Source organism: Colletotrichum abscissum (assembly GCF_030869225.1).
Source record: "Colletotrichum abscissum strain IMI 504890 chromosome Unknown Scaffold_29.1, whole genome shotgun sequence".
In the NCBI taxonomy this organism is placed as follows: Eukaryota; Fungi; Ascomycota; class Sordariomycetes; order Glomerellales; family Glomerellaceae; genus Colletotrichum; species Colletotrichum abscissum.
Window position 1 is genome coordinate 529,656 of NW_026850198.1, and position 16,897 is coordinate 546,552.

The 16,897-nt window shown below is 53.9% G+C and overlaps 3 protein-coding genes across 3 annotated transcripts; 1 reads left to right on the forward strand and 2 right to left on the reverse strand.

Moving 5' to 3' along the window:
* Positions 1 to 1,564: 1,564 nt before the first annotated feature.
* Positions 1,565 to 5,582, reverse strand: CABS01_11065 (calcium-translocating P-type ATPase; the record flags this gene model as incomplete). The annotated part of the gene is made up of 3 exons (XM_060544420.1): positions 1,565 to 4,089; positions 4,140 to 5,396; positions 5,504 to 5,582. 3 exons carry the CDS (start codon positions 5,580 to 5,582, stop codon positions 1,565 to 1,567), a joined length of 3,861 nt encoding a protein of 1,286 aa, XP_060398696.1.
* Positions 5,583 to 10,365: 4,783 nt separating this feature from the next.
* On the forward strand, positions 10,366 to 11,160 carry CABS01_11066 (short chain dehydrogenase/reductase SDR; the record flags this gene model as incomplete). The annotated part of the gene is made up of 1 exon (XM_060544421.1): positions 10,366 to 11,160. The coding sequence occupies one exon, from the start codon at positions 10,366 to 10,368 to the stop codon at positions 11,158 to 11,160; it is 795 nt and encodes a 264-aa protein (XP_060398697.1).
* A 1,559-nt stretch (positions 11,161 to 12,719) lies between these two features.
* Positions 12,720 to 16,061, reverse strand: CABS01_11067 (uncharacterized protein; the record flags this gene model as incomplete). The annotated part of the gene is made up of 1 exon (XM_060544422.1): positions 12,720 to 16,061. One exon carries the CDS (start codon positions 16,059 to 16,061, stop codon positions 12,720 to 12,722), a length of 3,342 nt encoding a protein of 1,113 aa, XP_060398698.1.
* Positions 16,062 to 16,897: the final 836 nt, after the last annotated feature.

Consider the following 16,897-nt stretch of genomic DNA (forward strand, 5'->3'; position numbering starts at 1 on the left):
CATGGTGAATCATATCCAAATTGAGACCGTCAGGGTGTACTCATGCTTCGATTCACTGCCGCCTTCGCCCATCGCAGAGAACTATAGTTGCTCCCTGCCACGCTAATCACCTCAAGTCCCTCTATCTCCAAAAGAACCGACTCGAACTTCTCAATGGCGCGTCTGGTAAGAAAGATCCTTCAGCCTGTGATATCCTGTTGATTTATATAGTTAACCACAACGGAGCAGGACTATAGTCTAGAGGTACTAGCTAGCTACCTAGTCCTCTCAAATATGGAGAGCATAGAATCAATAGTCATATTAAAGATATTCTCTTTAATGAACGCCCCTTTGCACCTCAAAGAAGCTACGTATATGGGATGTTGAGTTGCTAGTAATGAGAGTAGGAGTACTTGATGTTTGTTTGGTAGTCTTATTGTAGGCCGTTAAGAGCACTACTACCTGGGGAAATATCTAATTCTGTAAAGCACCACGCCGTCACTTCTCCGCTAAGAAAGACACGGTAAATCAAATACGCACTTACACAGCCGCGGTGTCTTTCCCACGTTCTAACCTCAGACCCATAGGCTGACCACTTCCTCCAGACAACCGTACCCGGAGGGCAGGCACGGCGAAGCCAACCGTACCTGCCCCAAACCTTCATCCCATAATCTTCCATTCCCGCCCGCCCGACCAGAATACGCACCAGGCAGGCAGAAGCCCTTCATATACCCCTCCAAGTCCATTCCAGTCACCAGCCAGCAGGCGCCCGTCTAGGTCGACGGGTCAGGTCAAACTGGCTGGGTGGTGGAGTGGTTTAGGGTCGACAATCAAAATCGCCAACCAGCCTACTCGACGACAGGCTAAGCGCATACGAGTACCCGAGTTCGAGTCCCGGATTGAGCACCCAGAAAAATTCCCAGCATGAGCGCCAGAGATGTAGCCCCCAGTTCAGCACCGGGGGGGTGAACTCTTTTGCTATTTCTGTGTTTTAGTCGTTTGTATAAGGGGGGCCGGCTGTTCTCCCTTCTACCTACGTAAATATATATATATCTATTACATCTCTACTCGCTGGAGGTGACGTTGTATATTATCTCCCCAGACGTCTTTTTTTATATACAAGTGGATTATTTCGACTAGATAATTATAGATGGGACACCTCTCTGCCCCACACACACTTAGTCACTTGCGTGATTTGTATAAAGTCATTGAATGATGTAAGATTGGTATCATTGGATTAACTATTTCTCTTTCTCTCGGTCTCGCACCGTACACGATCGTCGGGTCTATCAGGCGTGTGGATATCTTTTGGTTTTGATGGTAAAATTTATCGTACAGGGGGTGGTTATGTCGTATCTCTCGATCGGTCCAAGGAAAATAAGGGCAAGAGTACAGGTCGGATCTCGATCGGTTCGGGTCATTCGTAACATTGAAGGGTAGAAGAAAATAAAAAAGCCAACACACGCTCAGATAGACAAACAGGGCTGGATGCCCCTCACACCGAAGGGGCACCCAATGCAAATTGAGAGGCTCACCGGGGAAGGTCCTGGTGGTCAGGACCTACCCCGGGTTCTTCTCAAATCTCTCAGTCTTTGCGACTCTCCTCCTGATCGCGTTCTCCATCTGTGTTCCGGCTGTCGTGCGACACCGGTCGCTCAACAGGCGACAAGCCTCCAACACTAGCCGCCAAGATACCGGGCATGCCCAGGGCGGCCTTCATCGGCGACGCGCTATGTCTGCTCGACGATCTGGACCCGCTTCGGCTGCGTGTTCTCTCACGGTACTCGCGGGGCTTCATGATAACTTCGCTAATCTGGCTGATTCTTCCTCCCTTGATGCGCTTGAGGAAGGCGAGATCGTCTCTGATCTCGAGCAGGGCATCCTTGACGCCGCCGGCGCCTAGGTGCTCGCTGTCCTCCTCGTCCGTCTTCTTCTTGCGCTTCCACTTGGGGATCTTGGACCACACCCACGCAAGGGGACTGACGATGGCGACGAACCACGAGTCGGGGAGGAGGCGGATAAGGACACCGACGGGGATGGAGATGATGCCAAGGACGATGGAGATGCCCCATTGCGGTCCATTGAGCTTCTCGACCTTGAACGCGGCGCCGCCGACGAACACGATAAGGACCTGGCCGCCGGCCATGATGGACATCATGAGAGCGAAGAGCTTGTTCTTGGTAATGCCCTCGAAAATGTTGAGGTTATTGTCGATGCGTCTGGAGTTGATCAGCTTGAAGATTTGCATAAAGACGAAGACGTTGAAGACGAGCGTCTTTTGCTGGCCAGTAGGGTAGTTGAGGAAGCTGGGGCCGACAAAGTGGAGGATCAGGGTGACGATGAGCTGGTAGATGGACTGGCCGATAATCATCTTCCACATGGGCGTGTTGATCAACGCGGCGGTCTTAGCCTCGGGCTTGCGGTGGAGCATGCTCTCGGTAGGAGGATCGGTAGCGAGGGCGAGGGCGGCGAAGGTATCCATGATGAGGTTAACCCAGAGAAGCTGGACGGCGTTCAGAACGGGCTCTTGGGTCTCGCTACCCACAGCGGTGACAAAGGTGAGAACGACAGCAGTGATGTTGACTGTGATCTGGAACTGCAAGAACTTCTTGACAGCATCGTTGATGGCGCGGCCCCAAGCCATGGCCTTGACGATTGACGAGAAGTTATCGTCCATCAAGATGATATCGGAGGCTTCCTTGGCGACTTCAGTTCCGGTGATGCCCATGGAGAACCCAACATCCGCAGACTTCAACGCAGGCGCATCGTTCGTGCCGTCGCCAGTGACGGCAACAACCTCGCCCAAACTTCGCAAAGCCTTGACCAGAATTCTCTTGTCTTCGGGGCTAGATCGTGCCAGAACACACAGATCTCGAACAATGTTGACACGCTCACGATCGTCCATGCGGCGGAACTCGATTCCCTCCATAACCTTGCCCTTCTCTGTCAGAATGCCGCAGTCCTTGGCGATGGCTTTCGCCGTCTCGACATTGTCACCGGTGACCATCTTGACGGAGACAGAGGCGGTCCGGCAGTCCTCCACGGCCTTCGGAACGCCAGCACGGACGGGATCCTGGATACCTACAACACCGAGCCACGTCAGGTTCTTGAAGATACTGGAGAACTCGATGTTCTGGGAGCCTTCCTCCTTGCGAGCGTTCTCGGGAGGCCACTGCTCGAAGTCGCGGTAGCCAAGGGCAATCGTGCGGAGGGAGCGACGGGCGTAGTCGGTAATGATTTGACGGATGTGCTCCTGCTGATCCGATGCCATTGAGGCAGTCGTAGGGGACTTCGTAGGGTCGGAGACGGCGCTGGTGCATTGTCCCAAAAGGATCTCAGGGGCGCCCTTGACGAAGAAACGGAACTTGTTGTTCGGGAGGCGCACAACGGCACCCATGGCCTTTCGCTTCGAGTTGAATGGGAAGAGCTGCTGAACAGGGCAGTTTTCGCGTTCGATGGCAATTTGCTGAAGGGCAAAGCATCGGCGAGCCCAGTCGAGCAGGGCGGTCTCGGTTTTCGTGCCTACAAATACCTGCTTTCCGTTCTCCTCCGTTTCGAAAGCAGTCGTGTTCATCGCAACGGACTGCTTGACAAGATCTCTGAAGTCCGCGTCGATTGCGGATGAAAGCTTGGACATTGGTACTTCGGTGGAAGCTTGGGACTTCTTGTCATCTCCAGTAACATGTACGTCCGACTCCCCATCCTCCTGGCCGGTCTCGGTTGATTGATCGTCAGAGGCAACGAAGCGGAACTTGCCAGTACCCAAAGTGCCGGCGACGACAGTCATGACATTCTCCGTCAGGGTACCAGTCTTGTCAGAACAGATGACAGTCGCATTACCCATCGTTTCGCAGGACTGCAGGTGACGGACGAGGTTGTTCTCCTTGGTCATCCGCTTTGTAGCGTAGGCGAGGGCAAGAGTGACGGCCAGGGGCAAACCTTCAGGCACTGCAACGACGATGATGGTGATGGATGTAATGAGAATCTGCAGGAAGCGTTGGCCCTTCTCCTCGGGTGAGTCTCTATTGTTAGGAAGATGAGCCAGGAATTCGATCGTCAAGACACCAAGAAGGAGAAGACCGGCACCACTGCCGAGCTTCGCAATGTAACCTGAAAGTGTTGTTAGCACACTGGCCAGCAAGATCAGAGGATTAACTTACCCGCAAGAATGTTCAGCTTGAGCTGGAGAGGAGTCATTCCAGGATCGTCACGGAGGGACATCATGGTCTTGCCATGGCTTGAGTTCTGACCGACAGCAGTGACCAAAAACGTTCCAACGCCATCCAGAACTCTCGCTCCAGATATAATGAAAGGGTCAAGCTTCTTGGGGTTCACTTCCTCCTCGTGCAGCGCCCTCATGACGGCGTCTGCCGGTACCTTCTTGATCAGATCAGACTCTCCAGTTGCAGACGATTCATCGCAGCTGACGTTGTGCCCATCGATGAAAATACCATCCACAGGGATGATGTCACCCTGCTCCAAAAGCATGACATCTCCAACGAGAATATCGTGAACCGAGAGGTTGGCGGGCTTTCCGGATCGAATCACCTTGACAATGCGGTCCTCCTTCTTCTGGTTGAGCTTCCGGAATTGCCGCTCCTTTTGCCAATCATTGAGTGAACCGACGACCACGACAATCGTGATGGCGACGATAATGGCAACACCTTCAACCCACTCGAGCTTGGCCGTGTCATCTCCGTGATGAGTTGCTCCAAAAGTCTGGTACAATCCCAATGCAAGAGAAATGACGGCGGCCACACTCAGAAGAATCAAAACCTTGTCCTTCATCGCAATCCATGCGAGTTGCAACAGTGACAGCGATTTCCTCTCTGGCAGGATGTTTTGCCCAAATACTCTCTTCCGGTCGTCGAAGCCTTTGCCGGCACCGTCGCCGTGGTGGGCAGCATCCTGCTGAAGCGCATCCGTTGGTACAGCGTCCGAGGACGACGGGAACTTCTTTCCCGCAGCGACGGCCTCCTCGAAGCTGATGCTGCCGTCAAGCCGGGATTCGTCGAGACTCAGACCGGCGCGCCTGTCTGTCCGTAGACCCTTCTCCAAGCCAACAAGACCTCCAACGGCCACGAATGCATCTAGACTCTTTGGGTTGATGAGCTTGGAAACCTGGCCAGGTGTGTAGGCAAACGGGTTGTTGTCAACACGGAAAGACGCCTCTTCGCCTGGGTTCGGTGCCAGGGCTTCGTCCGGATTTGCGCCATAGCCTTTGGGAGAGCCCGAAAGGTGTGCAGCGTCCTTGTCAGTGCCTTCATTTGTTTTCGACTTTGCTAGTGTCGTGTTGTTCGAATCCCAAGACTGGGACCGTGACTTCCTCGTGGGCACTGATAACGTATTATTGATTTCGTCGCCATGGTCTGAGGAAGACGGTGACGATGTGATTTGGTGTTGGTGTTGGTCGTCTTCTGTAATTCGAACGCGACCCTGGTTAGTTTGGCCCGGCTGGACACGGGTGGGAGAAGGATTATTTCATGACCGGTCCAGGGAGGAGGAATGCAATATAGCGTCATACCTTGGTCGTTTACGGCTGAAGTATCCAGCGTGATAGTAGGCGCCCGTGGCCGCCTCAGCGGAGAAGGATTCCGCGGCATGGCGATGCCTTGGACTGATGAGATGGGATTTGGTTGGTGTTTCTGCCTCGTCACCCAGAATAGTAATCCTGGGGAGCGGTGGAAGCTTGGAGGGCAATGTATGAATTTCAGGACAGTAACAGTCCGCCTGCCTCGTTTTGGGGGAGGAAGGAGTAATGATTGGCAGCTGCTTTTCTGCGATGGGCTGTGGTGAAAGGGTAGTTGCAGAACAACTTGGGATGCGCAGGTTGTAGTGCAAACAAAGAAGGGGCGGTGATGTTACACACGGAGTATGTAAATGGACCCAAAGAAGAGGGAGCCAGTTGTTCAGCGAGTGGCAATTGAGTGTAGCACCTCTGCGGGCTGAATAGAAGTTGACGATTCGGTTTGAATTGGGAGGCGGTGTAGATTAGTGTCAAAAGGGAGGCAGGGAGAGAGAAAACAATGGATCGAGGTGAGGGAGCTTGTTGAGCTGAAGCTTGTTCGCTGCTGCTTGTTGGTGGCGGTTTGGTCGTTTACCTCCCGGTGAGGATTATTGGTGCCAGCAATGCGGGTTGCGAGATGGGACCTGGATGCCAGTTGATATGTCCAGACGTGGAACCTCAGGCGAGGGTGATCTGGAGAAGGCGGCCCGCTAGGTTTGATGGGGTCATGACCTCCAAGGAGCCATAGAAGAGGGCTGTGAAGCGTAGACTTTTCTCTCTTGGATCGTTGAGGTATCGATTCGGTACGTGTCTTTCGGCGAGTCTATCCGGATGGCGGGAGATCAAAGTTGGATGAAAGGAGGAGATAAGGGACGGATAGAAATGTGGGCTGTGGCAGGGCAGATTTGGGCAGAAAAGAATCAGTACTTGGAGTCACGATGCCAAGGGTGAGGAAAAGAGAGAGAATTAGGTAGTGACGTGGGTGTGAGAAGGAGAGGAAGCGTCTCTGCGTGATGGTGGTGATGGATGATGGTCTGTCGGTTGTGGACTGACAACGGATCGCAATCAACAACGGGCCAAGCGCCCGCAACAACCGCCAGCTTCACCTGCGTCAAGCAAGTTACAATGGAATTGATGATGGCACAGGGTTGCACGCTCGGGACGAGAAACATGGGGGGGAAGAGAAGAAACAACACGCCGCTAGGTTCTGGACATCGTAGGTGCCTCACCAGCTGGGCTTGGCAAGTTCTAGGCCGCCGAGCCAACGGGTGAGGTACTTTGGGCTGTAGAGCATTCATCAGGACAGGAGACTTACACAGCCACCATTGTCGGTGATTCGACCAAAGGCCAAGGAAATCCCAAGATGCCAAGACGTCGCTCACGCCCAGTACGTAAACGTGCAGGCGAGTGGTCATCTACGTTAATTCGCGCTCTTTGCTGCTCGGTGCTCACTTACTCACTCACTGTTCGCTTCGCTCATTGAGAAGAGACCAACCACATCATAAGGGTAATCTGCAAAGTACGGAGTACAGTGGGTGACGGGTTATTTCATCGCCAAGACGGGGGGCAGCTCATTGGATATCGAAAGTGCTGTTCAAGCTGTACGGGGGGGACGCCAAGCTATGTCTTTGAATTGCGGTGGGCGGTGGAATTGCATTCAATCTATCAAATAAAAACATTCAATCAGGTTAGATGCGAGGACCTCGCTCTCCCTCTTTGGTCGTCCTCCTCTTGACTATCGATTATGGGCTATAACCTTAGCTGACTTGGGTAAGATAACAGTATCAGTACTGAGTAGCACGTGTGCGGATACCATACTTGACCTTCATCTCACTCACTTTCATCTCAGTGATCACTTTCACTCTCACTCTCACTCTCACTTTCACTTTCATATTCGCTCGTTCATGGCAAACTCGGGGCCCAATACATGTCCGTTGACCGAGGTGAAGCACCATCCATCGGACCATTTACCGCCCCAGTTACCACGGGCCCGGTGTTCGCTTCACCGGATGAAGAGCTTTAGCCACTTTGAGCCCCAGAAACAGTGGACTGATCCATACGTCGCCTGAAGACCCGAATGAATCCAGCAAAGATTGGACGCCGCCGAGACATTTGTCTTCCTCCGTTCTCAAGTTTCTCTGTGACAACCGAGGAAGAAACAAGGAGGCCGCCGACCGCAAAATAGGGATGAGCCACAGTCCGGCCCTCTTGGCAGGAACCTAACAGTGGCCATCTTGATTCGGCAGCACTCCCGAGAAACACAGCGAAACGACAGAAAAGATGCGTAGGTTTCTGCCAACCGTCTGAGCCTTTGAGGCGAAAAGGAGCACTTATGGGCGACATCTTCCATCCCAACTTTCATCATAGTAGCTTCTCCACGTTTTGTGTGGCCGTGCTCACAAGGTCAGATCGGGTACGAAAAGGCAATTTTGGTCTTTGCCATGCAGCGGTGCCCCAAACTCAACTCTGAATCGTGAGGGCATATGGGCTAATGGATGCATCTCATCATCATTGGGGCAACCATGGGAGCCATCCCGCGTAGAGGGATTGCCATTGTGGCACCCACACCCCGGAAGAGTCCAGTCCTTCTACATACCCGGAGCCGGTGACAACCCGATTACAGATTATTACAGAACAGCCCGGAACAAGTATCCCGGCAGGCAGAGGGCCCCCCTGTCAGGTACACCGTACCGCGAATGCGCTGTCACAGGCACGAACAGATAACTACCGTCTTGAGATGCGCTCACCCTTGGGCTGGTTTTCTGGGCTCGGATGAGCAGAAAAGACTTGGTTGGCTCTTGGAGGATTTGAGAGGAGCAAGACCTGAGGACTGAGGACCGAGAACTGCACTGCCTCTCTTGGTCGTCTCACCCTCTGTCGTTTTCCACCTCTTCCGATTTGTCTCCCACAATTCCTTCAGTCATCAATGACCACCGGTCGACTCAAGAAACAGATATACAGCAAGGGGCGGGGGATGGGGGATGTGGGAGACTGCCAAGACTTTAAACTGACATCATCTCAAATCACACAAGAACACACACACACTCACTCACTCACTTCTCCTGCCACAGAGAGGGAAGAAAAAAACAAGGCTTCCCCAACCAAACCAGCCATGTGCCTCGATTGCTCGGGTGTGTGTCACTGTCACGGTTGTCTGATGGAACGGAGATTCCAGCGAATACCTCTGAGAGCTGGCACACCCACATTGAACAACACAACCAAGACCAACTCACACGTGCAACAACTTGAAGATCAAGAGAGTGAGTGAGGCGCAGCTGTTGCAGCAGAGAAACGCCAAGAGAACGGCCTAATTTGGTTTTGTTTTGATAGTCGGCCCCCAGTCAGTCACACCCACACCCGGGAAACGAAGCAAGAAAACTTTATTATCGAGCAACCTCTCCTCTTAGTGCAGTTCCTCCACGAGGAAAGCTCCGAAAGCACCTTTTCCATGCCAGGGGTTGCACTCCTTTCCCTCTGACGTCAGATTAGAACCTAGAAGGCGGTACTGAAGCTTCCATTCGGAAACCTGCGCCGAAACGGCATCTTTCAGCCAGTTATCTCTGTTCGCTTTCCAAGCTTCCGTTGTAAATTATCGCAACTTCTTGACTTGGTTTCCCGTCCCATTCAAACGGTAGTTCCTCCCAATGGACAGTGCCACGCGCTCCTCAAACCAAGTTTATGCGGATGTCTGCACTAGGTTCGATGTGGCTGGATCATTAGGGTTTTTTTCGTGGCGGTCTGGTCCCAACCTCACCACCTAAAAACGAGGTGAATTCAGGTTAGCCTAACCTTGACAGCCAAGCCCAATGGACCGACCGCCACTTTGTCGGCACAGCTGGCAGCATCCTTTTTTTCTCTCATAGCAAAACACTGATCGGCCGCCAAAGGCATGCAAGGTGAGACACCGTGATAGGTGCACAAAATACGCCCCATCGGCGCGCCAAGCGACGCGAAACCAGGACCGCCGCCGCTTTGCTTCCAGCCGTCATGAAGAAAAATACCAACGGCAAAACAACACTGCCTCAAATACCAAGACTGCCGCAGAACAAAGATTCGCCCTCACGGCCCTCGCTTACTTGCTTTCTCTAAGATGTTAGCCGTGATGTCTTCGTACTACGAATACGTATCCATATCGACTTAGACTTGCAAAGCGCCGCCCCCGTTTCGCCCCTGAGTTGGTCTTGGCGCTGGCGCAGCAATTCGAATGACTCTGTGATTTCTCGTTTTCGCCTCTAAGGAGTCTACTCTGTATCATCTGTCGATGCGCGCGGAGATTGGCACAACGCCGGGCCATCCCGTTCCCTTCCATTGCGACTGACCATGCATGATGCCCCATGGCACGGGTAGAACTACATCCACTCCGGCCTCGACAGTGACATCCGGCACACGTCTCTGGTCGGGGCTCCACATTTACCGGGCTCATCGCCGGAGCCCCATCGGATGTCCCATTCACTACCTCCTTTCGAGAAGTAGATGAACGTCTTTCAAGCACCATACGGTCCAAAGCCACCTTTACTCAGCCAACGTTAACATCTTGTGTAAGATTGGATCATATGGTCGCTGACGACTGATCCTTTATGCAGGTTGCATTTAGGCAATATAGACGTGATCTCACCCGGAGCTTACTGAGAATTTCCTATTACCAATCCATCTTAAATCTCGCCAGTTGACTTCAACTATCTCCTCATAACCTCAGCCTCTTATAGAGGCTAATGGGTCTTCATATGACGGTGGTTTTTCGGAATGCTGAAGTCGTGAGATGACCCAAGCCACGAAAACCGCGTACAATACGCATCGTCTAGACAGAAGCAAAGAGTAGTCAATCACGCAGCAAACCAAACCTATCCCCCTCCTTACTTCCGTCACGAGTGAAAAAGTCCATGCCAACATACGTAGTCACCGGCGCCAGAGCCGGCATCGGCTTGGAATACATCAACCAACTAAGCAAATCCCCCTCCAACACAGTCATCGCCCTCGTCCGCTCCACCGCCCCTTCCACAGACCTCTCGGCCCTCGAAGCCATCCAATCCTCCAGCACCGCCACGACGCACATCCTCGAATGCGACGTCTCCTCCGAGGCATCCATCGCCGCGCTCCCCGGCCGGCTGTCAGCAGCCCTGCAAGAGAGCCACGGGACGCCGGCTAAAGTGGACTTTCTCATCAACAACGCCGCGACGCTGCAATTTGCGCACCAGACGAGCTTGACGCTTGACAAGGCAGGGCTGGACGTGCACATGGAGACCAACGTCCTCGGCCCGGCGAGGATGGTGCAGGTCTTGCTACCCTTCCTGACAGCCGAGGGCGATAGCGAGGAGGACGGTGTGGATGCTGCTGGCGAGGGCGCGGAGAGGATCGCCGCGGTCGTCGCCAACATCACCTCCGGCGCGGGCAGCCTGAGCTGGACCAGCGACGGCCGCGTCGGGATGCTGGCGGGCTACTCCATCAGCAAGGCGGCGCTGAACATGCTGACGGTGCATCAGGCGCGGGAGCTGAGGGGCCAGGGGATCGTCGCGGTGGCTATCGATCCGGGTCATGTCAAGACTGATTCTGGTGGGCCTGGGGCGACGGTTGAGGTGGAGGATAGTGCGGGGGGTATATTGGATCTGCTAGCTGGGCTCAAGAGCGCTGATGGCGGGAAGTTCTTTTTGTATAATGGGACGTCTGTCCCGTGGTAGGCCTTTTGTGATCGTTGCACAGGAAGCTAGAGAATGGCTTCTCCTGAGACTTGACCTGCTATCTCATTTTGAGTGATTTCACTATCATATCCTACTCTGGATATGTGAGCAACCGAGAAGTTTGTGGAAGGCTTAAGCGGCATTCTCGGTCTGGATCTATAACATATTTACTGTGATTCTCGAGAGGGATGGTCATCGACCTGGCTATTTCTACATGGTAGTGGAGAACACTATGTTTTATCTTCAATCTGCCTTTTGGAGAAAATGGCCTCAGATTTTTGGAAGACAATAGGCCTGTTTACTTCACTTAATATTTATAGAGAAAGTCATTCAGAGACGTGCTATCAAAATTTCAATCATGCGTCCTAAAAGCTTAATATCTTGAGTTCTTACTGACTTGTTCCTTAAAACTAACGGTTCCCACTTCAAAATTTCGCAGATTTGTTGCACCTTCCCTCATAATAATAAATAGATACGTTATGGAAATTGTGCTTGAGAAACCGAGACCTATAGTACAATCCGTCAATCGTCCCTCTGTTCTAGTTATTAAATTCTTCTCGTATTCTTTATAAGATTCGTTTTTATTATTTAAAGTAATCATTCTGGGATACACGATATTCAAGGATAAGATAAAAGAGAACCACTGGACAGATTTCGATTATATAAACTTCACTCGGGACATCTAATTCCATTCATATCATATATCAAAAGCAAATTGATATACGTAGGCACCTCTACCGTCCTCGAACGAAAGATACCAAGAAAGAGTTGAGTAGGTAAGCAGGGAGGAAGGAAACGTCCCTGATTCGTTTCCTTCCACCACGACCCGAATACACACTTGAATACGCACCCGAATACACACCCGGATACACCACAGTCGAAACCCATATAGACCCCCTCAACTCCATTCCCGTCACCAGCCAGCAGGCGCCCCCTTAGGGGTCAGGTCAAAACTGGCTGGGTGGTGGAGTGGTTGAAGTCCACGAACAGCCTATTCGGTGAAGGCTTTGAGAGGTCCCGTGTTCGAGTCCCAGCATGTGCACCCAGAGATGCAGCCCCCATTCGCCACCGGGGGGGTGAACTCTTTTGTAGTTTTGATATCTCTTTTTTTTTTTTTCACCCTCGGTATATAGCAACTCGTACAAGCACTCGCACAATTTCCCCAGTACTGCTTTCCCACCGCGCAAATGCCCGCCGTGCCTTCCTCGGCAAGGCCATGATGAATAGGAGTTAAGAAGGAGAGAAGACGAAGCCACCCGGTTGGATACGCAGAATCCAGACACATACGTCAGTCTTGTGTGACACCATCTATGCCCACGTGCCTCTCTTCCTTACAAGTCACATCACAAATTGTTAAATGTTAAGGACCATTGGATTAACTGGCTTAGCCACACTTGGGCTGCTTGGTAACATTATCATACGAAAGTAGACGCTAAGGGCTACTCAGAGTATCCTACACACTTCTTCTCTAAGGGGGCCGTTTCTAGGCCCCCGACATACAACTCGCAAAGAAAATAACCCTCCAATCAACGAAGCTTGCGTGCGATGCGCGGCAGCTTCTAGTTCCTCGTGCCCACGCGTCGTCTCCTTGTTGAAGAGGTTATATCTGCGTCGCCCGCCAACTCATCAACGTCGTCTTCCGCCATTGGTGTATCTTCACCTGTAGCGACGCTAGCCGGCCTCGTGTTCCCAGAGTTCGAGGGAGCTTGACCTGTGCGCTCCTTCTCCGCGTTACGGAGCTCTCCTATAATCTTCTCGACCTCCATAGACATCATCCTCGTAGAACGCACCACGGCGTCCTCGTCAACCTCATACCCCACTACGTCAGCCCCATCCGCAGCACTGCCGCCCTTCATGAAAGCCGGACCGGGCCCGCGACTCGGGTCCAGATTGTACATGATGGCGTTCGAGAACATATGAACAAGCTCTCGTTCGAGCTGAGCGCTGTTGATGATGCTCTTTGGTGGCACCAGATCGTCACTGACTGGCAGAAGAACAGACCCTGTGCCTGGGTCACCGTCTGGCAAGGCCTTGGCGGCCTCAGTAGCTGCTCTGTTGCCATGTGTGATGGCTGCACGAATAGACTTGATGTCTTGCGGCTGAATGATCAGAGTCTTGTAACCAGGGGCGTCTCGCTCTCGAATGGGATTCGCAAATTGGTTTGCAAACCTGTGAGCACCAATCTGATCAAGCGCAGCAGCACTTACACGACCAAACTGGCGTGTCCATAGCACGTGAGTCGGGGCTGTTGGCGGTGCGAGTGGCTCGGTTGGAGTATCCTGACGTTTGCGCTTATGAGCAAGCCGGGATGACACACTACTAGGTGTAATCATGTTGCGCCGACTTGGCACGCTTTCGTCAGCAGTTGTATCGCCCGTGTCATCTTGCGGTTTCGGTGTCGCTCTAGGAGTAACTCTAGGAGTGGCGTTCTCGTCCTTAATTCTGGGCGCCAGCTCATGGTGATCCATTGATAACTCGTCAGTTTGTGACGTGACTGACTGACTTCGTCGCGTACCCGCAACCGAAGGTGTGCTGTCGGCACGGACCTTGTGCGCGCTGCGTGGGGGTCGGCCTCGGCCTCTAGGGCCGGGAGTCTTGGTCTCTGACTTCGGCACTGGAATGGGTACGGGTGTCGGCTTGGGACTGGGCTTTCGCGGTGCTTGTGTAGGTGTAGGCGCAGGCGGCAACGGCGCAACTTGCTGCACAGGGCTCAGTGGTTCAAAGGCGGGACTAGCAACCTCCTTGTCTGATGCACCCGGCCGAGGGGTCGAAGGCGTAGAAGTCACGGTCCACTTAGTTCCGGAGCCAGTAAGAAGGAAGCTGGGAGGCGCTGTGATAGGCGTCTGTGGCAGTGGGATAGGGGTGTTCGCGGCCCGTTGTGCCGGAGGTGCAGCAGCAGCAGCAGCAACTTGCGAAACCAGGTGAGGAGGAATAGCAGGCCGGGGTTGTTGCTTGTTGAAGGGAGGGCTCACGCGCCTTTGAGCATCATTTGGCTTAGCATTCGGCTGGGATGGCGCAGGGGCTGGGGCCGGAGCTGGCGTAGGGCTGAATTGTTGCTGTGCATAGGGGGAAGGGTGAGGTTGCTGCCATCTTGGAGGAACGACCGTCTGCCCTGAAGCACCAGCGGATGGGGTAGGTGATGCTGCAGCAATGGGTCGTGGCTGCTGAACGGTATGTGGCCGCGCAGAAGGCGTAACCGACGGGCCTGGTGGGCGGCCTCTGCGCGGTAGGTTCCCAGAGCTCTCTGAGGGCTCCTTGGTCGGCGTTGAGTGGGCTGGAGCCACCAACTGTCCCTTTGGCTGAGGCTGAGGCTGAGGTGTCGGGGGTTGGTGATGCTTTTGAGGCTGAGGCTGATTCTGGTTTTTGACTGGTGTCTGAGTCTGGGGTTGAATATGAACGTGAGCCTGAGCCTGAGCCTGACCTTGAGCCTGCGTGTGAGCTTGAGCCTGAGCCTGCGGGTAAGATTGGGCCTGCCCTTGGGGTTGAGGGGCTACCAGCACCGGCTGGGGTTGCTGCGAGTATCTCTGTGCCTGATTTGCTTGCATTGGAACATGAGGAGGCTGCGGAGGACCATGGTATTGCCCTGTTGATTGAGGATACCATTGAGCAGGATGATGTGCCTGATTCGGGGTAGAAGGTGCAGGAGGTGTTGGGGTTTGAGCTGGCATAGGGCGGCCCTGTGGTTGAAGTGCCGGTGCCGCAGGCTGATATGGCTTTTCCCACTTCAGAGTGCCCGGAGTCGAGGGTTGAGCGGGCGTCCCTGGCGTTGGAATCCGAGTTTTGGGTATGTTTTCCGGCCGTGGTGATATTGCCGGCAGAGGGACCGGCGATGTCGACTGACCGGGCCGAACTGGCGGATGCACGGCACCAGCAGGGGGCTGCAAGACCTGACCGGCACTATTGGGAGGCTTCAGATTTTGATGCTGCTTGGCATCTGGCCCGCTAGCGGGTGCCGTAACCGATGCCCCGGCAGCAGACACAGCTTGCGCCGGAGGCACCGTAGGTGATTGCTGAAACGCGCCTGCCGGCGGAGCTACATCTCGTCTTGCTGGCGCAGGCTGTAGGGCCGGTGGTGGAGCTGGCGCAACGGTCGTTGGTGGCCGTGGGAGCGCTTGAGGCTGCAGTGGTACATGTCTCGGAATCGGTACTGGAGTCTGCGTCGGAACGGAGCCTTGTCCGTTCGCAGGCCTGATCGGTCGCGGAGTCTCAACGGGAGGCGTTGGGGTCGATCGCTTGGCTTGATTTTGAGATGCGACCTGGCCGGGCGTGGAATTCAAAGAGGGGACCGGTACAGGTGTCGGGACAGGCTTTGGCGCTGAAGACCCATTTGGTGCGACTGGACGGGGTGTGTTCGCCTTGGCTCGATCGATCGCCTCTTGCGTTTCAAGAATCTTGATATCTCTGGCGAGCGTCTCGATGCGCCGTTCATCTTCCTTGATGTCCCTGACGATATTTTCCTTATATCTTGCATAGAGTCGATCCACCAACGCGGGGAACCTATGTGACTGCTCCTTGACCTCCTTAAGCGTAGGTAGTGGTGGATGACTGAGCTTGCGTTTCTTCAATGTTGGCGACGCGCCATCGGCCTTATCGGTCGTCGCATTCTCGATCCTCAACTCTTCCTGCAGCAGGTGCAGGAAGAGTTGTCGAAGCGCATCCGGGCTCAGTCGTTTAGCATCGTATGTCTTGTCATCTTTGATCAACGAGTTGTTGACGAGAAGATCCGAGACCTTGACGAAGGCAGTGGCTTCGACGCCGTGCTTAAGGATGGCTTGGAACAGAAACAAGGACTCGAGAGGAGTGTAGGCGGCCGGATTATTCATGCCCCAAAGCCCACCTCGCCAGTGATCGAGGGAGCCGTCGCGTCTCGGGAGAAGGTGGATGGGCGCCAGGGTCTGCATCTCAGACGTTAGACAAGTGTCATCTTATCAAGACGTCGCAAGGCTGAGAGTCGCGCGTCGCGGGACGTACTGACAGCCTCTATGAGGAGCTCTTGGTGGGCCGAGGCATCTACTTGCACGCGTTCAGGGGTAGGAAGCGGTGGCTATCGGGAGCCACTCGTCGTCGCGCTCAATAGTCGTGTCGTATGGATGGTGTTTTTTCGTCTGCTCGCCGATTTCGGTCACGTGATGCAAGATGTTTGGAGGTGGAATTTTTGCTAGTATTGCTTGCAGGCGGGCCGCTGGGCGGTCGATGAAATTTTTTGTTGGTCGACTGGCAAGGTTTGGAGAGAAGATGGGGAATTGAGAACGGAATCTGGAGCACGCGGCGGGCGGGACGAACCAAGGACGCAGTGCCGCAGTGCAGGACAGCGGCGTATCAGCTTGGAGGCAGGCGAGGCTGAGGTTTTGGGTCGTATCACGTGGTTTTGGTGTACATCCGGGGATCATGCTTGGCCGCAGCTTTAGTCAAGCATCCAATGACAATGGTACCTGTCCGTCAAGGTTCCATGCTCTCAGCGACGTGCAGCCAGTCCGATGCAGATAAGAATGAGGCGCCAAGGCATCAGTGAAAGGCAGGGGGAAGGTGCACAGGGAGAGAAGACCGGGGCTGCTTGCGGCCCGCCAGCGCTTCTGTTAGCCTCAGGTCGTCTTAGCCAGAAAACGGAGACCGGTCCAGGAAACTGCAGGCTCGAAGCCGGACTTGAAGAAAGCGTGGCAATTGGCAACTGGCAAGCACGGCGTCGTCTTGTCGGTGGTGAGGCGGGCAGGCTGCAGGAGTCAATGTACCTATCCCC